The sequence below is a fragment of the Orbicella franksi genome, chromosome 3 (assembly GCF_964199315.1).
Source record: "Orbicella franksi chromosome 3, jaOrbFran1.1, whole genome shotgun sequence".
Classification (NCBI taxonomy): domain Eukaryota; kingdom Metazoa; phylum Cnidaria; class Anthozoa; order Scleractinia; family Merulinidae; genus Orbicella; species Orbicella franksi.
Genome location: NC_138147.1, coordinates 33,547,359 through 33,574,356, shown reverse-complemented (window position 1 = coordinate 33,574,356; position 26,998 = coordinate 33,547,359). Strand labels below are relative to the sequence as shown.

Below are 26,998 nucleotides of genomic sequence, written 5' to 3'. Positions count from 1 at the left end.
GCGCACTATCTCATATCCAACGCGCCCTCGTGGGATTATTTGTTAATTGTAGTATTACACCCATAGTTGCCCTCGGATCTACAAGTCAATTAACAAACGAAGAACTAAATAGTTTAATGGACAAGTGGGAAAATGAGACTTTGGTTCAAATAGCTGACCAGGCTGAAGAACGAGGTCAAACCGAAGAACTAAATAGTTTAATGGACAAGTGGGAAAATGAGACTTTGCTTCAAATAGCTGACCAGGCTGAGGGACGAGGTCAAACCGAAGAACTAAATAGCTTAATGGACAAGATAGATAATGAGACTTTGGTTCAAATAGCTGACCAGGCTGAAGAACGAGGTCAAACCGAAGAACTATATAGCTTAATGGACAAGATGGAAAATGAGACTTTGCTTCAAATAGCTGACCAGGCTGAAGAACGAGGTGAAACCGAAGAACTATATGGTTTAATGGACAAGATGGAAAATGAGACTATGCTTCAAATAGCTGACCAGGCTGAAGAACGAGGTCAAACCGAAGAACTAAATAGTGTAATGGACAAGTGGGAAAAAGAAGAAAAAGAGGCTTTGGTTCAAATAGCTGACCAGGCTGATGAACGAGTGCAGTTGGAACCAACACAAGAACAGAAGGTGACAAACTTATCAATTTCATGCACTAATTATCACGCTAGAATTCAATAAATTCAATCACTAGAACGTCCACGTTTCCACGGAGACATGGTGCGTGTCTTCCAAGAACCCAAAACCTAGCATCTACTCATCTTCTTTACAATCCGATCGTCTTAGAAGCAGGGAAGCGGGGAGCAGGGATGGCGCGGTAATGAGCGCGCTCACCTCCCTCCAATGTGACGCAGGTTCGATTCCGGCCTTGTGCCATATCTGGGTTGAGTTTGTTGTTGGTTCTCTCCTTGTTCCGACGGTTTTTCTCCGGGTTCTTCGGTTTTCCTCCCTCCACAACAACTAACATCTCCAAATTTCAATTAAACCAGGATAGAGGACCCGCATCAAAATCAGCTAAGACTGATGTGGCTTCCTCTCTAAATATTGAAATTATTTCTGTCCAGACCTATGCGTCTTACCCGGTTACGGTAACTGTTAATCCCATCATGTGTAAATAGTTTGACAAGGTCCGGTTTAAAACCGGTACAAACCAGTTAAACCCTACAGAGCGAGGGACAAAAATCTGAGACGTTGGCATAATGTGAGTATCACCATTGTGAGCTCGCAAACAAAAATAGACAAACAACAGTGTAAATACCCAGCGTAGTTACAAGTTGAAAGTAACAACAATTTTAATAGAAGCTTTAATTTTCTCCGCCGCACACTCAAACACGATTTTGACTCAGATATGTCACTGAACTTTGTTGCAATACCGATCTGCAGGTCGTTTGTTCAACCAAGCCAAGTCAAAGTTTTCCACCTGTTTATGCAGTTTTGGACGTTGAAACCACGGGACTGGATAGAAAAACAGACCGCATCGTACAAATAGGCGTTGTTAAAGTCGAAAACAATGTTTCTAAACCATGGATGGCATATGTGAATCCTTGCAAACCGAGAGAGGAACAAATGAGAGCTTGCAAAGTGCACAAAATATTGCCGGAGTTTCTTCTAGGAAAGCCGAAGTTTGCCGACGTGGCATAGAAGTTGTGTGAGTTCTTGGAAAATGTTGAGTATGTTGTGTGCCATAACTGTGTCTTTGACTGGAGTATGTTGATGATTGAGTTTGACAGACTGCAAGATAACGAAGACAACAAAGCTCTTATGAGGAAGATCAAATGGGTCGACCTTCTTAAATTTGCGATCAAGTCAATCCCCGATCTCAACAATTATAGATTATCGACGCTATTAGAGAAGTTTTCGATTCGAATTAAAAAAGCGCAAAGCCTCCTTTATCTTTATCAGTCTTGTATTACGGCAGGGGATCAACCAGAGTGTGAAGTGCTTTCATTGTTCGAACAGGGAGAGAAAGAAAACTTTGAAGAAAGGCACCATGATGCTGTATGTCACTCTCTCGCAGCGAATTCACTCCTGAAGAAACTTCTGGAGAAAAACAGTTACTCCAATATTGCTGACCTCGTTAATAATTTTCCACAGTGTTTAATTGAAACGGAATTGCTTCTTGCTTTGGAAGTAATGTTGAAGGAAAGGAAAACGTCCGACGAAGATCTGACATCTTTTGCTGCGCGTGCGGAGAAATTTTATTGCACCATGCCGCCGCTGAGAGGAAAAACGCTTCAAGAATTGTCAGTGAGTAAAATAAAAAGAGCCTTGCTTTCGGAAGCTGAGAAGGATGAAAGAGTTTGTCTTCTATACAGAGCTGCGTTATTGAACAAGGGCAGTGATTCACAGAAACGTAAAGCAGATTCACCTGACTCAAGCGTCAGCCCTAAAGAGACAAAAACAGAGTAAAATATTATTCTAGGATATGGCTTTTCTCTCCAGCACGTTCCAATCGTGTATCAAGGTTATGCTTTTTTCTGGATCTGCCCCTTTTGTTAATGAAGAAGGGGAAAATATAGGGTATAAGATGTATGATTTGATGAATACAGCCCGCATTTTCATATTAATCTTGGCGCATGATTTGTCTCAGCCATTTTAATACGTTTCGAGTTTCCACTCTTCAAACTGTCGTCCGCCCTGTCACCCCTGAGTGATCAGAGAACAAGGCTGGAACTCAGGCTAATACGGCATTCTATATTAATAATCAAAACGAGAGTGTTTTTTTTTTTTTTTTCCATGTATTCCGTCCCAACATCCCTGTTTTTCCAAGAAAACGTCATGATTTTGTTAGGTTAGCAATTTTCGTCTATACAACGAAAAACAGCCATGATATATATTATAAATAGTATATCTCGAAACCACTGCTCGGAGAATCAATAAAACAAAAATCATAAACGATATACAGCGTGCCTAGAAACCCTTCCTTAGGGGCGTGGATCAACTATCCAGGGCTTTTCCCTTGAGAAATAAAAGTTCATAAAAGGAAAAATTCGTGGGGTTGATTTAGTTGGGTTTCAATATTCATCTTAAAACAAGCTTAATTCTTCTTGGAATTTGAGATTCTAGGAATTTGACTTTCTTGGAAAACGTTGGGGCGATTTAGGTAATTTACGCCATCAAACGAAAACTCGCGACATATCTGATTTCAACCAGGGCAGCCAATCTTTCAACTGCCAATGAATGCAATGCTTTGTTGTGGGAATTCTACGAATGCAGGGTCCATATTCTAGTAAAAACTAGTTCAGCTTTGCTCCAGAGAAGAATGCTCATGCAATTAATTAAATGCGTGTCTGATACAGGAACATTACTGTTGCTTTCTTGTTGCCGACGAAAAATTAACATAAACGATAAATTTTGTTTGATTAAACATAACAGGAAATGTGCTGAATATGGCGCCCACACGACAACGGAGTCAGTTTACAACTTTTCTCGGCAAATAATGACAATAGTAGAGAACAAAGAAATAATATATATTGACTGGAGAAGTTTTGGCGTTTTCTTCGTGGTTTCTGACACGTTTAATCTATAATTTCCTGAGGTAAAAGGCTATTTTTTATGTAACTATGATTATACTTGACTTGTGAAATAAATTTCGGTTTTATTAAGAAGTTTTTATTAGATTTAGGGATTGGGCAAGTTTTATCACTCATGGTATTCCCGAGAAAGTCAGTAAAACGCTTTATTAAAGTTATGATAAATAATGACTTGGGGCACACCTTGCAAACATTGTCAGTTCAAAAACCATGCTTATTGATATCTTTTGAAAGTAAGTTAACGACAGCCTGAAATAGCCAATTGGAGATGACAAAGTAATCTGTTCAAGCCTCGCTTTCATTCGTTATGCAGCCAAGCGTGCTTTTCCGAGAAAGCTGCAAAACGTTTCTGTGTACTGAAAGATAAAAGAGAAGGACAGTTGTTGAAAATTTCATCGATTTAAATAGCGAAATCGGAAAGAGTGAAGATTCTTGGTTGAAGGAATAGCGTTTGTCAGGTAGCATCCTCTGGATTGAGAAGAACGCAGGAAGAGCGCTGCCTTGCAAGACTGCCTCGGTTCGCAAAGTTACCAGTTCGCCGGCTTAAATCTAAACAAGGTATTTAATTCCCATATGTGAAATGTTTCGCTTCAGAATAAGTAACTGGCATGGCATGCGACCATGTTTTCACTTTTCTTTGAAATACACAAATTGAATGTTAGGAATTACATTGCTCAGAGTTGTTACTGTTTAAAAAAGTCCGAACTAGCCGGTCCTATAAGGGTCAAGTTGAAACGTTAACTCGACAGTATTAGTGCGAGCCATCGCGAATGTTCTGGAGGATAAAATGGTAAAGTTAACAGCCCTATACATAGCGGTGATTTCGAATTCGAGATCCTTCGATCGTGATGTTGCAATTTTAATAATTTCAGCGATTGGCATTGAATTAGTTTGAGATCAAAATTTAGCGAAGGAATAAGTATACGTATCAGTCTTCCATATTACCCTGTCATATTAGCTCGTCGCAGTTGAAATAATACTTACAAAATACTCAAAACTACAATTTGCATCGCGCAGCAAGTGAAAGCTTGAAAGCGTGTGTAAAAATGCAGCTGCATAAAGAATCAGATAAAGGAAGTTTTAATCACAACTAGAAGGCTTTAACTGATCTCGATGGCCGCTGAGTTCATTCGGTTTGAGTGTTGTTCCTGTTATTTCTTGACTTTCTTGTTTCTTCTTCACCTAATATAATCTGTACATGACGTGGCAATCTTTAACTAACTTCGCATACGGGATTCCAATTTGTCCGGAGGGGCTATTGGAATATTCCCTCAATATAAACCATTTTTGAAGAGCCGGAATAGGTTGCAGACTGAGTAAAATCATTCGATATTTTAGGAATAGTGAGTTATCATATTTGCAAAGGATCAGTGGTCTTCAAAACAGTTGTAACAACTGACCCTCTTCCCAAAACAACACTGAGTCCATCCTTGAGTTCACCCAGGGAATTTTCCCACACCCAAGTAGTATTGTTTGTAAGATGGAACTCCATAATATGAGTCAATAGTTGAGACTTGTGTACGGCTCGTACGAGTGGAAACAATTGAGGTGGAACGAGCGTATGAGTAAGTTAAATTACGAAACGAGGCTCAATAACCAAAACTATCTGGTTGGCTCTATGGGTATAGTTTACATTTCCTAAGAATTAAATCATGGAAAAGCTTAGCAGTTGTTGCAAAAAACGCTGGTGGTGCAATTTGGAAAATGTTTTGTATTTCATCGTTTGCCACTGTGACATATTATAATCTTCACTTGTGAGAATTCGTGGCTTGAAAATCATAGATATCTCCAAGATTATGTTCAGTGCGTAAATCGCAGTTCCTGAAAGGTAAGATGTAAGCAATAGATTCAATTTATTGATTTATTTGTTGATTTCGTCACCGGACTTGGTATACATAATTATAAAAGGATATAGCGAGATGGCTTGGCAACATAGCATTTCTCCCAACTTTTAAGTGCTCGTTTAAGGAATATAATAGGGCCTGCTCAATGCCTGTGGTAGGTAAGGAAAGCAGTCTGAGTTTGCATACGAGCCAAGTGGCCCCATCCGGCCGGAGGTTTTCCAGGTTTCTGTATCATGAAGCGACTAGGGGTATTTCTACTCCTTCCTCCCCGCTTGATCCGGAGACGAGCGCACTAATCATGAGGCTACCTCCAATCATTGCTTGTGGGTATCTGGTCTTTTTTCAGATGACTTAAGTTTTTTGTTTGTTTGTTTGTTTGTTTGTCTCCAACATTGCAGAAACAGTCAGAAAAGAATGTCAGATATAGTTGAAGCACCCGTTGCCAAGTATGGCCGAAGTAGCGACTTTGGAGTTGTTTTGGATTTTATTCAAAGCATGTTAAGTAACGACACTCTGCGAGAAACCTTCAACATTCCGCATCTAGTCATGGTCGGTCGACAAAACATGGCAAAGACCACGCTTATAAACCGACTGATTGGTCGATATCTTCTCCCAATGCGACGAAATGAAACGGCCAACACCCTGCAGGCACGCACCACGTGTCCCATAATACTCAATCTACGGAATGGCCGAGAAAGAGTGGTAGAAGTGAAATGCGATAAGATACCAAAATTAGCGGGAAAGGAGGAAAACCCCACGGATGATGCAGTAGAGACTTTTCTCAACCAGGTTTCAGGTGAACTTCCCAAGGAGGAGGGAACTCCGATATCAAAAACCCCTGTCAATGTTACTCTGCAAGGTGAGCTTTTAAATATGAAAATCTAGATCTCAGCTTGTTCAGTTGTATTCTCTATTACTTACATATGGAACGCCAACTCAGCAGGCTCTTCCGCTCACTTCTTTTGCCGAGGGATGAAGTGACTAAGGAGTTTGGTCGTCCCTGTTCGATGGGACACTAGTCCATCGCAAGCTGTCAAGAGGAGTACGCCAAATTGCTCTAAGAAGTCTAAGAATGCGCCAAAAATTATTAGTCCTGGGCGGAGAGAAGAATTTCGAAAGTAAGTGTCTTGCTCTAGCCCGGGCCTGTGTCACCGCGCCCCTAACCAATTGGCACCAAACCCCTCTCGACTTCTCCGCCAAAACAAATTAAAGCACTCGCCAGCCACGCGGGCTGAAAATTGCACGTTAACTAATACTGCTGTCCTATCTTTTCTAGGCCCCGAACTCACGACTCTCACCTTGGTCGACCTTCCCGGCGCCCACTTCGCCAACGACGACCCGCGAATGAACCACGTGACCCAACGTTTAGTGCTGGATTACATTGAAAAGAACACAAATAGCATTATCGTGATAGTGTCCGAAGTAGGGGACCCCACAGGCGACAGTGCAATAAACCTTGTCATGCAAAAGGCCGCAGATTTTAGGAGCCGTACCATCTGCGCTCTAACCAAACCAGACAAGCTGAGAGAAAGTGATGACATGGGTAAAAGGGTGGCTTTGAACGGGTCAAGCTTTACCCTGGAGGATAACCGCTTTATTGTGCTTCGGGGTAAGAAGTTTAAACTTGTACCTTGAGCGAAGAACGTTTCTTCAATAATTCTGGAAACTACTTTAGTTAAACTCTTTAAATGATTTGAAACTACTACCACTATACTACCGCTACTACCACTACTACCGCTGCCGACGCGGCTGCTGCTGCCGCCGCTGCTGCTACTGCCGCTGCTACTCCTACTGCTACTGCTGTTACTTCTTTTAATGCTGCTACTGCTATTGCTACTGCCACTGCTATTGCCATTGTTAATGCTGCTGCCTCTGTTACTGCTGTTGCTGGTGCTGCTACTACTTGACTTTCTCCTTAACTGGACGTGATGATGATGATTGTGCAAAATAAACCGAGGTAATCACAATGACAATCACTGAAGCGAAAGAAGCGTAACAGACCCATCAAAACTACAAGGAAAAAATTAACAACTCGACCGACTCAAATCAATCAACTTGATTGAAAGCACACTGGGCAACGCTGTTGCAATTGATTGGTCAAAGATATGATCTCCGATTGCTTTGAGTGTTTTGTATGGGTAAAGTAAAGTCTGCATACGAGCCAAGTGGCCCACTAGCACGGAGCTTATCCCGGTTTCCATAACATGAAGTGACTAGAAGTATTTCTACTCCACCCCTGGATGGGATGCTAATCCATCGCCGGGTTACCCCCATCATTAAATTCGCCAGTACCCATTCATACACCTGAGTGGAGATAGGCACTGTGAGAGTCAAATCAAGTCAAGTCAAGTCAAGTCATCTTTGACTTGACTTGACTTGACTTGAAAGTGCCATGCCCAAGAACACAACACAGTGTCCCCGGCCAGGGTTCGAACCCGGATTTCTTGATCCAGAGACGAGGGCACTAACCATGAGGCCACTGCGCCTCCAGCTGAGTGTTTTGTATACAAATCTTTAACTCGATACCACAGGTAGAAGTTAATTAGTTTCTTTTTTTACCCTCAACAAACCAGGCAAAGATGGTACAGATCCGAAAGAAAAGGACTGGGACGCTGAAATGACCCGTATAAAGGAGAAAGAGTGGTTCGCGAATCACCCACAGTACAGTGATATCCAACATGTGTGTGGCATTGATCGACTAATGGCCACCATGATATCTTTACTGGCCGAAAAAATGGTCACGGAGGTTCCCAATCTGGTGCGTGAAATGAAAGCCCGAAAAGAAGAGGTAAACAAATTATGTGCCATGTTTTTTTGTTGTTGTTGTTGTTGTTTTTTTTTCTTTCAAAAACATTGCACACAAGAAAGCAGTTTATTGTTAAGTAGAAATCTTTTTTCTCCATGTTTGGCGCACATTTTGAGTTTCCCTTTCACGAAAGTAACCCTTGAGAAACCAGGAAATAATTACTTAACCTTTGCGCCTACGTTTAGCAGGAATGGCTCACAGGGAGGCATTTATTTAACAGATGAGTTTTAAAAAGAGCCAATAAATACTTCATTGTTCGGTCCGTATTAGGGAATTTTGTTCTCGTTCTTTATTTGCAAGGTCGTGGACCTCGCCAAACAACAACAACAACTAGCATGACTATAAATACATACAGTGTTGCGAAAGCTTTTGTAAACTAAAACTAAAACTAAAACAGTAACGATTATCCTGATCATATAATAATGTTATGATATAGCAATCAAGTTACATTGGTTTGATTTGAAAGTAGATCAAAAAGTAGAAAGTAGATTGAAAGTATATTGCGCAGATCAAAGTAAGATGAACTAAATTTTGCTACTTGAATATTAATCAGGAGCCATAATCGGGGACCCGTCCTCGATTATGGTTCCTGATATTAATATAATGATATGAAGAAGTCATAAGTTCGCCAATGGCTTGTAATGAAGATAATTCTTTAAGAGTTGGAATGATATGTTCTATTTTTCAGTATAAATTTTTTTTCTTAGAATAGAGTATTTATTGCAATATATAAGAAAGCGAGATTCGTCTTCAGTTTGTTTAGATTCACAAATAGGGCAGAGTCTGTTAACCCTTGGAGTTTGATCATATCTACCATTCTCAATCCTTAGTTTGTGATTGTCTATCCTAAATTTCACTAGTTCTTTTCTTTCGCTTTGTTTGCTCGTTAGGCCTACTTAAGAGGAGGGTGTGTAATCGTTCTTAAAAGTGTTGAAAAATTCCAGTTTAGTAGAGTTTTGCATGGTATGTTGCAAAATATACTTTTGTTGCATTAGGTCAACATATTGTTTGATTTTAGCGTAAACTCACAACAAAGCAGCTGCTCAGTCGTTAAATTCATCCTCAATCTCAACCTCTAGCTCACGCTAGTTCAATAACATATAGTTATTAATTCGTCCGAACCCATTTATACTCCTGGGTAGAGAGAGACACCGTAAGAATTGAGAATCTTTCCAAGAACACAACTCGGAGTCACACGCGTTATAACTTTTCCTACTATTAACTACAGTGTATTCAAGAAATCGCAAACCTCTCCGATATTCTCTCCAACACTTACAAAACATGGCAACTGTTTTCCAATCGAAATAGGTGGATGAAATGCTGAAAGAACTTGAGGACAGCGAAGTCCCTGAGTCGGACGAGGGAAAAGGGGCGGTTGCGATGAAGCTAAAGCATAACCTCATCACAGAGTTGGAGAAACTTCTCTTTAACAATACTTCCGACATGGAAGGAGGCGAAAACGTGAGAGAGCTATTTAATTCATTCTGTGAGGCCGTTTACCAGGTGAGAAAACACTGACTAACTTGGGCTATTGAAGTAGGTATGTACAGTGGATGAATTTCTTCAATTTAGTGACGTAAGATTGTGTTAGAGCGCAATTTGAAAGCTTGTCAAAAAGATTATCGTACTGTAACTCAACTGATACGACTATATTTTCATTTTTTTTTTTTCGATTTGATTTACTCAATGAGTTTGGTTTGCAAAGGTGAAGAGGCACAGTTCCGACCTCAAATATTAATTCAATTTAGTTGTTACTTCTTTTCTCAACGGTCACTTCTAAAGATGTACGTTGAAACATACAAAACGTCAAGTAAAAAGATATAATTTTTGTCTTCCAACAATGTCCGCCGTGCCATTTATTCAATAATCTCAACAGTTACAAAGATTCGCGAACTATGACAGGATCATGAAAAATAAGTACAACAAAGCCTGACACGAAAACTCCTGAAAAACAGCAGACGAAAAGAAAAGAGAGAGTGTGTGCCCCTAACCAAGGGGCTTTAGGGTTTCCTAATTTAACGTACTGTACACAAATACTTGGTGATATAAATAGAGGATTTTACAGCGATCTAATTCTATATAACAGCACTAACGAAATAAAGGAAAACGAAAACCAGTGTTGGTCCATAACAAAGAAAAAGAAAATGAGCTTGACTTCTGTTCACGGAGAAGGCTGACTTAACAAAGTCTCACCCTGCTAAGGGCAACCGAAAGTCATCCCTCTATACAACACGCAGTTCAAACCCGCTCCCAAACCTCCCCTCCGTTCCGACAAATAAAGGAATTTGTGCTAAGATTATCAGTAATTTCATAATCTTTCTTGAGTCAACGAAGCAATGGTTGCTTACAAAGTGTGTTTACTATTCTAAGTGGCTTTGCTGGCCGGTGCTCAACTCGTATTCCCTGCTAATCCTACATGGGATCCTAGTCCATTATAAGCTGTGCTACGTGTCAGGTTGCCGGTAGCCATTTATACTCCTTCAACACAACTAGACCCAAGGCGGGGCTCCGAGTCCCCGAAACAGGGCGGGGGTGTCTCAATTTGGTGTCCAACGCGCTAACCATGCATTAAGCTACACTTCCTCTTAAGTAAGAATGAGTTGCTTTTATTTAAGACATTATTAATTATGGCTCACTATGTCTTGTCAAGGTTGATCCTCTGGCTATGCGCAATGATGACGACATAAGAACAGAACAAAGGAGGTTGGAGGGTGTGGCCGCCCCGCTAGGAGAGGGCAGTGAAAACAGTCAGCTACTACAGAAGCTGCTCTACGAGAATTACACAGGTACAAAACATACCACCAGAGGTGCGGGTAACTTTTGAAACATGTGACGGGTATGTAAAGTAGGTTTAAGTACGTTCGTAAGTCGCTAAGTATTTTATGTAACAAAGAACTCGATCAAGATTTTTCTTATCTTTTTACCATCTCGGTCAATAAGTGCTTTATCCCATAGCAAACCCAGTGGCCAACTCAGTAGATAAGTATTTTATCCTTGTAACCCGCCAAGTCAATAGCCGTTTCATTTTATGACTTATACAATTACCACTGACCTGAACTGTGGAAAAAAAACAGCGAAATTGTTACTTGGTAGACAGGACTATTGTTTCCTTCCAAGACCCAATACTAAAAACAACAACACTAATGATAACAAAAATAGCTATTTTACAGCAGAGCTGTATAGTAGCTCTGCATCTATGGAACTCCCTAAAACAACAAGAGCAGAAAATTTGCAAGAGTTTAAAAATTAGAATACCTGAATCTAATTTAAATCTATTTATAGATAAAGGGGGGAATATATTATCAATAAAAGGGTCAGAGACAATGTTTCCTTGCATTTCTCTGCTTTCCAACTATATCTTAGTATTTTTTAATGTGTTTGCAGGATATCACCAGAAAGACCGTAAACCAGTCTCCATGGCCAGCCCTATTGATCAACTGTTTCCCATATCAAAGAAGCTGGTTGAAAATGTCCAGGAAACTCTACGGAACATCGTTCAAAAGACCATCCAGCGCTGCCTGTCCAAGTTTCCCACCCTCAAAACAGCAGTCGAAGCGAAAGTTGTGAACAAAATCTTTGAAACCAAACGCGACCAGACCATTCAGTTCATCCGACAGTTTCTGGAAATGCAGAAGAAAAGCATTGACGTGGTGTTTGCACCAATCCCCACGCCAGACGAAATAGATCAGTGGAAATCGCAGAAGTTGACTACGAGGGAAGGCCTTAGCAAGACTCATCCATGCATGACATCGAAAACAATGAATCACATGGAGCACCTCGCGGAAAAACTCTACCCTCGGCATCTGGTAACCGAGATTGAAGGTCACGGCAGCAGTTCCGCACATACTGCGTTTGTAAACCACAAGGTGAGCATATAACATGGGCGTATGGGAAGGTTCCATTATGGGCACTTGGAACCGTACAGGGTAAAGTTTTTTTTCTTTTCTTAGTCAGGGACGGGGTGTTCTATTTCAGTTTAGATTTTATTTTTCCAAGACATCGATTTATCTGGTTTAGCCAGTTTCAACAGGCTGGAGAAGCAGGCCCAGAATTTTTTGGTGTGTCCAGGTGAGCAGAGCCGGACTAGATAGATCCAATTATAATTCTTGTTATCATCCTCTTTAAAGGACTGTCTAAGACAGCTATACAACAAATGGTGTAGTTATGAGTGAAGATTTATTGTGTACAATTTCGTATTGCTTCTTAAACAACAAATGCCATTTGATTTATTCATAGTTTCTCTGGTGTCAAATAACTGGATTGGTGTGTTGCTGGTAGATGGGGGGACCCCCTGCCGAACAGCTGGTGCATACATTTTGCACCAGTTTTCTTCAGCCAATTACAATATGTTGCAAAACTGTAAATTAACCATAACATTGCTTTTTTTAGGAACTGAGACACTAGTAATGAGGATATGTTATCTTTTTGTTATTTAGGAACTTGAGGATATGAAGAATCTAAAAAGGAACGTAGTTCGATGCTTCAACGTGTTGAAAATGAACGTGTGTGACACAGTCCCTCGCTGCATCTTTCATTTCTTCGTCACGCAGTTGGTAGATGACCTTCGCCGCGCCTTGGAGAAGGAGAACTTGGTCGAGTTCTTGCAGGAGAGGAAGGACATCCGGGACAAGCGTGAAATGTGCAGGAAACAGTCCCAGGCTCTGGAGGAAGCGCTGCCACGCACCACTAACGTAGTAGACAAACTGCTCCGCATGAAACAGGGATCCCCAGTAAAAGGTGGCAAGATTTACTGAACTGGAACAATCTTTTCATTTGTTGTCTTTAAGGAAAGTGCCTTACTTAAGAATTTTTGCACGTTTGTTTAATTTGCATCGTTTGGCATGGCATGACTATAAGCTCATTTGTTCCATATCACGGGGATGCGTAGGGTGACAATTCTAATCGTAAATGCTGTTTGAGGAGTACCCGGATGTAGACGGATCATCGTAAATTTTTTAATCCCTTCTCTCAAGTTTTGTGAAACTGTCTGATACTGTTATGAACAGGTACTGAGATATTATCTCTAGTTTACTTGAAAGGTGTCTTTTAGTCTCCCGATTCCCGGTAGCTTATTTCAATTTTAGGGCAAAAATGTGCTGTTTGCCCAAACCAGCATTTCTCGTCCATACCATCGCTACATGCTGACCTTACTCCGATCTAAAGCTATCTATTATTCAATCATGGCTCAGTGTTATTGAAACCCTCGCGATCCGACGAATCATAATATTCCATTCTCGAGAAAATTTGAGTTTATTTTAGTTAGATGATGAATCAAATATTACTTTTAAACTAGGTTTAAAAACCTCATCGTTGACATATAGAGCTGTTTCGAAAAAAATTGACAGAAACTGAGGTTCACGGTATCTCAGCAAGGAGGGGGGAAACATAAATACACGTGTTTGTGCTGTTTCCTTCTGTTACTAGCATTACCCATAATACCCTACGACATTCCAGCATACGCTTCTGCCGGACAACCTTTCTCAAAACAGTTGTATATGCTCTGTCGTCGAGCAATCAATAATTTGAAACTAGTTTCACGAATTTAGGCAGATATGTAATAAAAGCGTAATAAAAAATTGCTACTTCTAACGGAATAAAAGTGTTTTTTTAATAGAAAATTAAGCAGTGTCTATCATTTCGATTTCTTGCTCCTTATTTTTCACTACGAAACTGTCAAACTAGTGGCGAAAACATGGAGACAACGGAGTACAGTAGCCTTGATGCTTACTATCACGAAATGGCGTAGCTTTCTACGGCCGGCTGACTCAACTTAATCAATTACGCTATCGTAATATTACACTTATAATTACAATTATTAACCGCGCGGCCATGGGCCGACCACACGCAGATCTCCACTTCGGCCAACTTTCAATTACGCAATCTGTAATGATTACTCGCCAAACCTTGTTTCTTCAGGGTCAACAAAAATCTCAGATTACAAAGTCACGCCGAACTCACGCTTTGCAAAAAAATCTCTTCAAAACCGATATAAAGGGTTCCAGGGTCCCAGCGGCACATCCCCACCCAGAAATTCCCAAAGTACCCCCCCCCCCCCGCCCGGATGGTAGATAGCCAACTCGGCGCACTATCTCATATCCAAAGCGCCCTCGTGGGATTATTTGTTAATTGTAGTATTACACCCATAGTTGCCCTCGGATCTACAAGTCAATTAACAAACGAAGAACTAAATAGTTTAATGGACAAGTGGGAAAATGAGACTTTGCTTCAAATAGCTGACCAGGCTGAAGAACGAGGTCAAACCGAAGAACTAAATAGTTTAATGGACAAGATGGAAAATGAGACTTTTGTTCAAATAGCTGACCAGGCTAATGAACGAGGTCAAACCGAAGAACTATATAGCTTAATGGACAAGATAGATAATGAGACTTTGCTTCAAATAGCTGACCAGGCTGAAGAACGAGGTCAAACCGAAGAACTATATAGCTTAATGGACAAGATAGATAATGAGACTTTGCTTCAAATAGCTGACCAGGCTGAAGAACGAGGTCAAACCGAAGAACTAAATAGTGTAATGGACAAGTGGGAAAAAGAAGAAAAAGAGGCTTTGGTTCAAATAGCTGACCAGGCTGATGAACGAGTGTAGTTGGAACCAACACAAGAACAGAAGGTGACAAACTTATCAATTTCATGCACTAATTATCACGCTAGAATTCAATAAATTCAATCACTAGAACGTCCACGTTTCCACGGAGACATGGTGCGTGTCTTCCAAGAACCCAAAACCTAGCATCTACTCATCTTCTTTACAATCGGATCGTCTTAGAAGCAGGGAAGCGGGGAGCAGAGATGGCGCGGTGATGGGCACGCTCACCTCCCTCCAATGTGACGCAGGTTCGATTCCGGCCTTGTGCCATATCTGGGTTGAGTTTGTTGCTGGTTCTCTCCTTGTTCCTACGGTTTTTCTCCGGGTTCTTCGGTTTTCCTCCCTCCACAACAACTAACATCTCCAAATTCCAATTAAACCAGGATAGAGGACCCGCATCAAAATCAGCTAAGACTGATGTGGCTTTCTCTCTAAATATTGAAATTATTTCTGTCCAGACCTATGCGTCTTACCCGGTTACGGTAACTGTTAATCCCATCATGTGTAAATAGTTTGACAAGGTCCGGTTTAAAACCGGTACAAACCAGTTAAACCCTACAGAGCGAGGGAAGAACATCTTAGACGTTGGTATGATGTGAGTATCACCATTTTGAGCTCGCAAACAAAAATAGACAAACAACAGTGTAAATAGCCAGCGTAGTTACAAGTTGAAAGTAACAACAATTTTAATAGAAGCTTTAATTTTCTCCGCCGCACACTCAGATACGATTTTGACTCAGTTATGTCTGTGAACTTTGTTTCAATACCGATCTGTAGGTCGTTTGTTCAACCAAGCCAAGTCAAAGTCTTCCACCTGTTTATGCAGTTTTGGACGTTGAAACCACGGGACTGGATAGAAAAACAGACCGCATCGTACAAATAGGCGTTGTTAAAGTCGAAAACAATGTTTCTAAACCATGGATGGCATATGTGAATCCTTGCAAACCAAAAGAGGAACAAATGAGAGTTTGCAAAGTGCACAAAATATCGCCGGAGTTTCTTCTAGGAAAGCCGAAGTTTGCCGACGTGGCATCGAAGTTGTGTGAGTTCTTGGAAAATGTTGATTATGTTGTGTGCCATAACTGTGTCTTTGACTGGAGTATATTGATGGCTGAGTTTGACAGACTGCAAGATAACGAAGACAACAAAGCTCTTATGAGGAAGATCAAATGGGTCGACCTTCTTAAATTTGCGATCAAGTCATTCCCTGATCTCAACAGTTATAGATCATCGACGCTATTAGAGAAGTTTTCGATTCGAATTAAAAAAGCGCAAAGCCTCTTTTATCTTTATCAGTCTTGTATTACGGCAGGGGATCAATAAGAGTGTGAAGTGCTTTCATTGTTCGAACAGGGAGAGAAAGAAAACTTTGAAGAAAGGCACCATGATGCTGTATGTGACTTGCTCGCAGCGCATTCACTCCTGAAGATACTTCTGGAGAAAAACAGTTACTCCAACATTGCCGACCTCGTTAATAATTTTCCACAGTGTTTAATTGAAACGGAATTGTTTCTTGCTTTGGAAGTAATGTTGAAGGAAAGGAAAACGTCGGACGAAGATCTGACATCTTTTGCTGCGCGTGCGGAGAAATTTTATTGCACCATACCGTCGCTGAGAGGAAAAACGCTTCAAGAATTGTCAGTGAGTAAAATAAAAAGAGTGTTGCTTTCGGGAGTTGGGAAGGATGAAAGAGTTTGTCTTCTATACAGAGCTGCGTTATTGAATAAGAGCAGTGATTCACAGAAACGTAAAGCAGATTCACCTGACTTAAGTGTCAGCCCTAAAGAGACAAAAACAGAGTAAAATATTATTCTAGGATATGGCTTTTCTCTCCAGCACGTTCCAATCGTGTATCAGGGTTATGCTTTTTTCTGGATCTGCCCCCTGTTGTTAATGAAGAAGGGGAAAATATAGAGTATAAGATGTATGATTTGATGATTACAGCCCGCATTTTCATATTAATCTTGACGCATGATTTGTCTCAGCCATTTTAAGAGTCCCTGTCCATAAAAATAGAAAATAACTCGGCAAGGGTCGAAAATTCGATTTCGCTCATACTTCCATGGTAGATAGGCTAGGGCATGGCAAAAACTACTGGATAGTTTTTTTTGGCAAAATATCATTTTATTTCAAAGAAATATGCAAATTCCCAAATTCCGTTAAAATCGCCATTTGACGCACCATTTTATTAAACAAGTTTGAGAGCCTCGCTTGCAAAACCACACCATCCTTCCGTCTTTAAAACACTCAAATATTTTTTTGCAATGTTTAAATGTGTACTGGGTTGATTTTAGGGAATGTAGCCTTGTCTTTTTTGGTGCAAAATAATTAAATTTCGAAGACATGTATTTCATTCACTTAAAAGTACTTCGTGAATATAAAAAAGTTTCACCATGGGCGAAACCTTCAAATGGATTAAGCTTTTGGTGGTTGAATCGCAGAAGGATAGTCTACAGATTCCTGTGAAAATTTCTTTGGGCAAATGATTGTGAGCGACGCGAGAGCTTCTCAAAGTACGTCAAAAATGCAAATACTACGATTATCAGTTGAGTAAGGCGAGACGAAAGTTTGGTCACCAAGTTTTAACGTAAAACTCGTGTTGTTGTCACGAGCAACTGGCTCCGTATCCGTTGGCAGCTTGTCTGCCTTTGACGTCAATTGGCAGCAAAGCGCGCGAAATTGTAGGCGACGCGACGGGCGACCAACGGCTGTTGATATTGTTACCAACGGAAACGAGGTAAGTTGCCCGTGACAACAACACGATTTTTACGTTAAAACTTGATGACCAAACTTTCGTCCCGCCTTAGGGCCCGGACGCACTGGGCAAATTTTTGTTTATTTTGCGAAAAAATCTGTCATCAATTCCCTTAGACAAGTGCGTCCGGTGATTTTTAGACCTACCAAATTTTGTCAAGGCTTACCAAACTTCAAAGACACCGTCGTCCTGCCTCGGAGCAGGACAAAGTTTTGTCAGGCGTGAAATCTGAGAGATTTGTCAATTTACACGCCATGATTTGAAGGAAAATGTCAATCAAGAAAATTTGATCTCTACTTTTAGTCGGAGTATTTCAGTCCGAAGCCCGCCAAAATTAAATTTATATTTGCGCGGCAATCAACAATAAACATGGAAGATTCGTGCTTCGGTATGCTCCATGACGATCCGTTCGTACAGTACAACTATTACGGTTCCCAAGTCTAAGTTAACGAACGTTCCAGCTGCATCTCCAGGACCAAGCTCTGCTCAATTTGTACATCCGTATGTCCACCCGAGTCAGCCGAGTACAAGTACAAGTGCAAGTTTCACGACTACATGTAATCAAATTGAAAGCGCGCAAGCGATGGTGTTAATTTCCATGTGATTGACTCTTGTGGTTTACAAATATTTTGCTGTGATTCAGTGCGCCCACGCTTGACAAATTAAAAATTTGGCAGAGACAAATTTTGTCGAGATTTTTGGAAGGGCCAAACAAATTTTGTCAGTCCAGTGCGTCCGGACCCTTACTCAACTGATAATCGTAGTATTTGACCATTCCCTCGTCAAATTTCAATTTACGGGTTAGACGTATATTTTAGCATGCGCCACACGACTTGACCTATGATAGGTTGAAATAGACACAGAGCTAATAATTTCGAAATGTTCTAACCTCATTTGCTGTAAAAGGCAGGTCCAAAGCCGATTTGACGTGTTTCTCTCACCATTCGTCGTACATAAAGCAGAAGTTTGCTTTTGTTTACATAACATCCGATGCACATCGCCAACTGTCAACTTATTTAATGGTCGAATACCATGAATCTGTGACCCTCTTTCGACACATACGATCACCACTGCATCTGAGTCAAAAACGGCGAAGTCATTTGTAGATAGTTGCTTGCTTTGCACTACACCAAAATATTACGTTTGATGATCATGGTTTGAATCCTTGCTTGCAGCGGTTTCTTGTTCATCACGCAATGCTGTCATCCCATTTTAGGGGGTAGGGGTAGGACAATTTCTATCCTAATACTAATCCTAAGGCCCCGTAAGGCTTGGAACCACTGGGAGCACCCAGTCGTGTTGAGTAGGAAGAGATTAAATTAAGAAATGAAAAGAATGAATAGTTTACCATTGCCCCTGTTTTTATCTTTTACTCGACCACCGCTACCTACATGCCCTGCGTAATACTGTAACGCTAAACTCATACCTAGGTCTTTTCGCGCTGTGCAATTATTTTTGGGGTAATTATTTTTTGAGGGTAGCCCACTGTATTACATGTAATACGGTGGGCTACCCTCAGGGAAATGGGTGGTGAACGCTTAATGGGGCTAGCCGCTTAAATAGAGGTTGATGTACCTTGAATATTTAATATTTCACTATCGGGTTGTAAATTTCTTGGTGAACATGGAGTCAATTCAAGACAATCACGATAGACGTGTATTTGAATTATCACTCGTCATGCACCTTCAATTTCAGACTGTTATCTGCCATCGCCCTTTTCAAAGCAAAGTTGTTACACACATATATAGTGAGGGTTCTGGCACAGCACTCACGCAACACAGTGCAAGCGTAACACAACTCCTCATCTGAAGATTCGGAGTAGTGTTACGTTTGCAGTGTGTTGCGTTCGCTTGTGACCAGAACCCTCACTATATGTGTGTGTGTGTGTGTCTGTGTGTGTGTGTGTGTGTGTGTGTGTGTGTGTGCTGTGCCAGAACTGCGTGTGTGCGCTGTGCCAGAACTGCGTGTGTGTGTGCTGTACCAGAACTGCGGCATGAGTGCTGTGCCAGAAATGTATGTGTGTGTAACGCAACAGCACAGCAGTAAAATTTGGCGAAATAGCGGGTCCATCGAAGCTGCAACGTCCGTAATCAAAATGCGCGGATGTGCCCTTCACTTGTATATACAAAAATGTGCCAGAATTTTTTTCGTATTGAACAAGTATATGCACAGTGTATACGCCGACATGGCTGCCGCAAGATATTCGTCCGATGTTCTGCAAATGTTCTACGGCCCAATACCGAGGGAGGAAAGAACAAACCTTCCCGAGCCGTTACAACCAGATTTTACCGCATTATACGACGGGTTCCAAATATCTCAAAACGATTTCCAAGAATGGCTCCGTGTGTGGAGAATGGTTATATCTGAAAGGAACCCAAACAATAAAGATCTTTTGAGGTTCGCAAGAGAAAACAAAGACAAGATCACCGATTTGGTAGGACAAGAAACACAAACGCTAAACAGCGTAAAAGTAAGTTTCGGGTTACAAGTAAAGTTCTCAATAGAAAGAAACGATGAAACGCAATACATGGAGCATTATTTCAAAGACGATGAACCGCACGTTTTCAAAAAGAATGATGAGGACCTAATAAAACAAAAATTTGATGAATTCATTGAAACCGCAAAAGGAGAAATAGAGCACTGGTCTGAGAAAGGATCAGGATGGGTGGTTGAAAAGATACAGATCGCGTACGTGAATGTTGCACGCTATCAGCCGCTTCGCGGAGGGAGCTATTTGCCTCTTCCAGCCAAACTGGCAAAAAAGAAAGCAATAATCAATGTGCAAAACAAAGACAACGAATGCCTGAAGTGGGCAATCAGAGCCGCTTTATTCCCTCCAAAAGACGGAAAGAACCCGCAAAGACCGAGCAAATATCCGGTTAAAGACGGTATCAACTACGTTGGCATCGATTTCCCAACACCGGTAAATCAGATAGAAAAGCTCGAGGCACAAAACCCCAAACTCGCAATAAACGTATTTGGCTGGGAAAACGATTGTGTGATCGTGCACCGGATAAGCGAAAAAGAATCGCATGTGCCGCGGATAAACCTGATGTTAATCGAGTAAGGGAAAACTCAGCACTATTGTTACATAAAAAGAGAAAGCGCTTTGCTTTTCGATCAGAGCAAGAACAGAAACGCAAAGCACTTTTGTATGCTGTGCTTGACCGGTTTCTCGAGAGCAGACTTGCTACCGAATCACAAAAAATATTGCAACGGTGTGAATGGCAGGCCGACAAGGATTGAGATGCCGAAAGAAGGGGAAAACATCCTTTCCTTCCAAAACTTCAAAAAACAGATGAAGATGCCTTTCATTATTTACGCGGATTTTGAGGCAATTATCAGAAAGATTCTGGGCTGTGAGCGTGAGAGAATGCAAACAAGCTACACAGAGAAGACCGAAATGCACGAGGCATGCGGTTACTCTTACCTTGTCGTGAGAAGCGATGGAAAGTGGTAGGTTCGAACACTCACAGGGGCGAAAACGCGGTGGGAAAGTTTTTAAGCGACATTCTGCAGGAAGAGGAGAAAATAAGAGAGAGTTTGGCCACACCAAAGCCCATTGATATGACGGCCGAAGACTGGGAAAAATTCAAAAACGCAAACGACTGCCACGTTTGTAACAAAAGTTTGATAAAAGACGAATTCTTAGACTCAATGCCCATCTGGAACCATGACACAGGGAGCTATTGCGGCCAAAGTCACAAAGGTTGTTATTACGCGGCGCTCAACAAAATAAAATTTGTTGGAGCAAAAAGAGAAAGAAAAGAAAAAGACAAAATTGAAAAAAATTTGACAAAATTTGTTCTGCGCAGAACCTTTGATGAAGAAAAACTTCAGAGACGCGGTAAAGGACCATTGCCACATAACGGGCAGGTACCGCGGAGCCGCGCACAGCGAATGTAACAAGAAATTGCGAATTAACCCCAAGACGGACCCAATACCAGTTGTATTCCACAACCTGAGGGGCTACGACGCGCACCACTTGATGCAAGCGATGTCGAAGCTGGAGAAAGAGGTGAAATGCGTCGCCAACAACATGGAAAAATACATCACATTTTCGGTCGGAGGTCTGCGTTTCATCGACAGCTTGAACTTGATTCACTTGTAAGAGCGACACCGAAGGAGGCATTGAAAATAACATCAACGATTTCGAAAGGCAGCGACCTGCTTTTCAAAAAAGGGAGCTACCCTTACGAGTACATGGACTCAAGGGAAAGATTTAGCGAGAAGAGGCTTCCGGACAAAGAGAAGTTTTACAGCAAGCTGAACGACGAGCACATAACAGACGAAGAGTACGCGCACGCGCAGGCTGTCTGGGAGTATTTTGAATGCAAAACGCTGGGCGATTACCACGATCTTTACGTGAAAGCGGACGTCGCGCTGCTGGCGGATGTTTTTGAGAACTTCCGAAACCTGTGCCTTGAGAAGTACGGGTTGGATCCGGCGCATTATTACACGTCGCCAGGCCTCTCCTGGGATGCGCTCCTGAAAAAGACGGGGGTCGAGCTTGAGCTCTTCACAGACTACGAAATGCATCTCTTCGTGGAAAGGGGAATGCGGGGCGGAATCTCCATGGTGAGCAATAGGTACGCCAAGGCGAACAACCCGCAAGTAACGGGATACGACCCAAGCAAGCCAAAAAAATTCATCATCTATCTCGACGCAAACAACCTTTACGGATGGGCGATGTGCAAGCCCCTCCCGATAAGAGGTTTTAAATGGAAGCGTGACATGCCCACATTGGATGAAATCTTGAATAAGAAAGAGAACGATAAACATGGGTGGATTCTCGAGGTCGATCTCGAATACCCTGCAGAACTGCATGAGGAGCACAACAGCTATCCCCTGGCGCCGGAGAAAAAGGCCGTAAAAAAGGAGTGGATGTCGGACTACCAAAAGGGGTTGATGAAAGACCTGGATCTGAAACCCCCGGACAGCAATGAGCTGCTGCTAACGCTTCATGACAAAAAGAACTACGTCGTGCATTACAGAAACTTGCAGTTTTATCTGAAGCAGGGCATGAAACTGAAGCGTGTGCACAGGGTGCTGGAGTTCGAACAAGAACGCTGGATGGAGCCGTACATCCGGATGAACACAGAGTTCAGGAAGAAAGCGAAGAGCGACTTCGAAAAGAACTTTTACAAGCTCATGAACAACTCGGTTTTCGGCAAAACCATGGAAAACCTGCGCAACCGCGTTGACATAAAAATAGTGCGCAGCAACGAGACGGACAAAATAAGGAAATTGATCGCCAGCCCTTTGTACTCAAGGCATGTTTTATTTTCAAACGACATGGCAGGAATCGACATGCGAAAAAGCAAGCTGCTTCTCAACAAGCCGGTCTACACGGGGATGACGATCCTCGACAACAGCAAGATCTTGATGTACGACTTCTTTTACAACGAGCTTAAAAAGAAGTACGGCTCGAAGTGCGAGCTCTTGTACACGGACACCGACAGCCTTCTGATTCTGATCGAAACAGAAGACGTCTACGAAGACATGAAAAACAACATGGACCTTTACGACACGAGCGACTACCCGAAGGAGCATCCTCTCCACTCAAACACGAACAAAAAGGTCTTGGGCAAGATGAAAGACGAGTGTGCCGGAACCCCTATCGCAGAGTATGTTGGTCTGAGGCCGAAGATGTACTCCATCTTGAAGGCGGACGAAAACAATATCAAAAAAGCAAAGGGCGTAAAAAAGAACGTTGTCAAGAAACAAATAACGCATGAACAGTACAAGGAAACGCTTTTCGGTGCGAAGCAGCAATGGCATGGAATGAACATTCTTCGGAGCGCGGGACACGAGATCTACGGTATGCATCTTAACAAAATTTCGCTTTCGCCATTTGATTCAAAGCGATGGATAGGCGACGATGGTATCTGTACGAAAGCTTACGGGTACACCTGCATGGATATATTGTCAACATTAACGGATGATGAACTTAGAGGATTGGAAGCCGAAGTTTCAAAGTTGCTCTGGGGGTAACTGTGTGTTCGGAGGAACAACCAGCAGCTCTTCACGAACAAAGCCGCGCTTGGGCCCGTCGCGCAGATAGTAGAGAACGGGTTGATCCGGTTTGGAAAAAGATCTTTCAATGCCGAAAACTTTCAAAGACCAGATCGGGTCTATGGCCCTTTTCACGCCCCCTTCAAGCTCGCCGGGCTGGTAGAGATAACGAACCTGGACAAGAGAGGGGAGGATTTTTTCGCGTTTCCCAACAGGCCTCGTGTAAGGTGTCGAAGGTCTCGCATAAACAGATTTTTCTTTGATGGCAACGGCGGATTTCCTGCCGATAAGGCTTGTGACCTCGTTGTTCAAAGCCGAAACAACTTCTGGAAGTCTTTTCACCCAGGCGGTGGACCGCTTGCCCTCAGGGAGAAGCATTTGCACGGCGTACTGGTGCCCGAACAATCGCTCCGCCAGGGTGCGGTTGAAACGTTCAACAATGGCCTGGTCGCGGTGAACGTCAACGCGCCCGCGCCGGATATATGTTTTGTGATTGTCCATCTCTTGCGTGACAGCGCCCATGAATTCGCGCCCGGGATCAACCTGCAGCATTTCAGGCCATTCGAGAGGCGAGCGCTTGTAAATCTTCTGAAAGGCCTGGGCGACCTCATCAGAACTTTTCGAAATCAGGGGTTCGGCCTCTTTGAAGCGGCTGGCCACGTCGACAACGGTGAGAGCATATTTGAAAACTTTACGGCTGCGAGGGAGCTTGTCGTGCGGCAGAAAAAGAAGGTCCGCCTGATGGACCTTGTTGGGTGTGGGAACGTCGAATTTCGGGCGAGGAATTCGCCTCGGCGCGGGGAGGTATATCTGCCAGAGCGCTTGCCTAATCGGCCACTTTTTTGCGGCTTCTTCAGGTACCTTGGCGGCGTCGGCTAATTTTTTGATCGCGGTGATTCCTTTCCAGTAGCCCCCAGGGCCGTAGTATATCTTTGAGAGTTTGGCGTCCATATAAGTAAGGCGTAAAAAAGTTTAAAGGAACCGGAAGGCCGCGTAGCCCAGAGCGAGCGCCCCGGCGCCCACGAACGCGAGTTCACCGTTTTTCTGCTGCTCGCTTGGCTGATAGAAATCCGAGAACTTGGGCTCCATCTGTTCGTCAGGATGCGCCTGGTTGTAGAGTTTGAAGGCGTAGTCCGTGTTGGTGAAGTTCTGCTTGGCCTACTCCTTTGTTTGCGCGTTGGTCGCGATCCAGTCGAGAAGTTGTGTCTGGTCTCGCGTGTATTTGGCGTAAGCCGCTTGGTAATCTTCGAGAGCTTTGTCGTGGCGCTTTTTTTCTTCAAGCGCGGCTTTGTCGCCCCCGCCAAGCGCCCTCGCAAGATAATTGCCGCCGATAAAAGCCGTGGCGTTCAACACAGCCCCGCCAATCATGATCGCGATGCTCGCCATTGTATATGTTGTAAATCTATTTTTAATTGTTCTCGTATGGCGGCGGTGGGGGTTCGTAAGGAGGAGGTGCAGCGCATTTCTCCGGTAATGGGAATTCCTCAGTATCAAGATCCTCAAAAGCGGAGTCTTGATCCTCAGAATCGGAGTCTTCACGGGTGACAACCTTAACACTCCAAACAAAATCAATGGCATCACAGGCATAATAGATCATATTTATTGCAAAAAGTACAGCGCAGCCGTTGTGAAGGCTTTTATGGCCAAATAAGAACGCGGCATTGCGTTATTATAATATTTTTTTTTTTAAACGCTGACGGGGAGGATTTTCTGGTCCTCACGATACCCTTTTAGCGCAATGCTGCCCGCCATGACGGCGGTGAACTTCACGTAATTCATCAGGCTGCTGCTGGGATCAGGAGTGAAATTCTCTTTCACAACCTTTCTTGCGACCCAGCCGATGCCCGCGGCTAATCCCGTGAGAGTTCCGGCATCAAGGAAGGTCTTGACAAGCTTGTTGTCGGACATGGTGCGTTCGATATAAGAAAAGAACGAAAGTTTAAAACAAAATTAATCTGTTTTTTTTTCCCGCTTGATCTTATTCCGATTTTTCTCCGCCATTATCGTCAAAGACTTCCTCTTCTTCTCCGGCATAAATGCCAAAGGCCTCCCACAAAATTTCGAATGCTTGGCTAAGAACAATTTTGCTAAAGTCGAGCAGCAAATACGTGACACCAAAAATGGCGGCGAAAGTGACAATCTTCTGTGAAGTGGTAAGTTCTGACATCGTGGGTATACATCACACGCAAAGGTTCAAAGCATTTTTTTAAATCCTCTCTGCCGTGTGTCTGCGAGCAGCACGCCGTGGAAAGGTGGTTGAAGCTCGTGAGATGGCTTTACGTGGGCACCAGCACGCTCATAATCCTCGACGACTGCGCGGCCTGCAAAGACGTGAAAGGGCGTACAGGCGAGCTGGTGAATCTCGCCTTTTCTGCCCGGCATATGGGCATCAGCGTTTGGGCGCTGACCCAGAAGTTGACCGGCATAACATCTTCCTTCCGGGAGAACGTGGCGGCGACCGTCCTCTTTTACACCCCCTCGGCCAGGACAACGAAAGCCATCTTCGATGATTACGCCGGCGAGCTCTCCCCGGATGAGTACAGAGGATTGATTTCAAAGCTGAAAGAGCGAAAGTTCTCTTATCTTGTGTTCGCGCTTCGCCACCCGTACGGGGTAAAGTTGTTTTGAATAAAAAAATGAAAGTTGTATATAGCCTTGCACAATGGCTGGAGAAGACGCCGCGTTAGCAGACGTTATGAACCTTCTTCAAACCGAGCCCGAGCCGCCGAGTGGTCCCGCAGGTGGCCTTGTTTCAACCGCCCCCGGACCTGACATTCCTGCTCTTCGCGAGCAGCTGGCCGTGCTCGTGTCCACAGGCAAAGCCAAAGAGGCCATCGGAGTGCAGCTAACCCACGAGCAGGTGAAGCGCCTGAGCGACAAAGAGGTCGAGATATTCACCAAACGCTACGAGACATACGTGGCCTCAAAGACAACGGAAAGCCTGATCGACAGCTTTATTTTTCTTGCAACCAAAGTGGTCGGAATGACCGTCAAAATCAAAGACATCGAGGCTTACCAAAAAGAACTCAGAAACGACTACATCTTGAACAAAGAGCTCTCCAATCTGGCCGGTAACCTTGCTTTGAAGTGTGGCCGGTTTCTTGCTGCGGCCAACGCAGTGTTCATCACCACGAAACATGTTGATTTCAGTCCACAGTTGCCGGAGCAGAGCCACCCTTCTCGTGATGAACACGGCTATCCGCTTAAGGGCATTGATGAAGTACCCGGCTCAGCAACTGCAGAATAACTGGCCAGCATTCGTTAACAACTGCGGAGGGCTTGCTGACAAATTGTTAACAATTAAACTTTTTTCATTTGCTTAGAATACAGCTCGTTTCAGAATGTCAACCGAACAATCTGAGAGCGCGCCTGCCGTCACTGCGCCTCAGGTCGAGACTAAGACAGCACCCGCCGGCGATATCACACAGCAAGCGACAAC

General features: G+C 42.9%; 1 protein-coding gene and 2 pseudogenes across 1 annotated transcript; all 3 read left to right on the top strand.

Moving 5' to 3' along the window:
• Positions 1-116: 116 nt before the first annotated feature.
• On the top strand, positions 117-2,867 carry LOC145482547 (uncharacterized; annotated as a pseudogene).
• A 786-nt stretch (positions 2,868-3,653) lies between these two features.
• LOC145482192 (dynamin-related protein Dyn2-like) lies at positions 3,654-14,233 on the top strand. Its single transcript, XM_081460810.1, has 8 exons — positions 3,654-4,093; positions 5,778-6,238; positions 6,656-6,988; positions 7,953-8,167; positions 9,494-9,688; positions 10,836-10,971; positions 11,570-12,051; positions 12,622-14,233. The coding sequence occupies exons 2-8, from the start codon at positions 5,794-5,796 to the stop codon at positions 12,937-12,939; spliced, it is 2,124 nt and encodes a 707-aa protein (XP_081316936.1). The 5' UTR covers positions 3,654-4,093; positions 5,778-5,793; the 3' UTR covers positions 12,940-14,233.
• Positions 14,234-14,246: 13 nt separating this feature from the next.
• LOC145482546 (uncharacterized) lies at positions 14,247-16,697 on the top strand (annotated as a pseudogene).
• Positions 16,698-26,998: the final 10,301 nt, after the last annotated feature.

Excerpts from the sequence above, each read along its gene's own strand:
- LOC145482192 (XM_081460810.1), top strand. The coding sequence starts at position 5,794 with ATGTCAGATATAGTTGAAGCACCCGTTGCCAAGTATGGCCGAAGTAGC. Across the intron at positions 6,239-6,655 it reads TGTCAATGTTACTCTGCAAG|GCCCCGAACTCACGACTCTC; the intron begins GTGAGCTTTTAA and ends TATCTTTTCTAG. Across the intron at positions 12,052-12,621 it reads CTGCGTTTGTAAACCACAAG|GAACTTGAGGATATGAAGAA; the intron begins GTGAGCATATAA and ends TTTGTTATTTAG.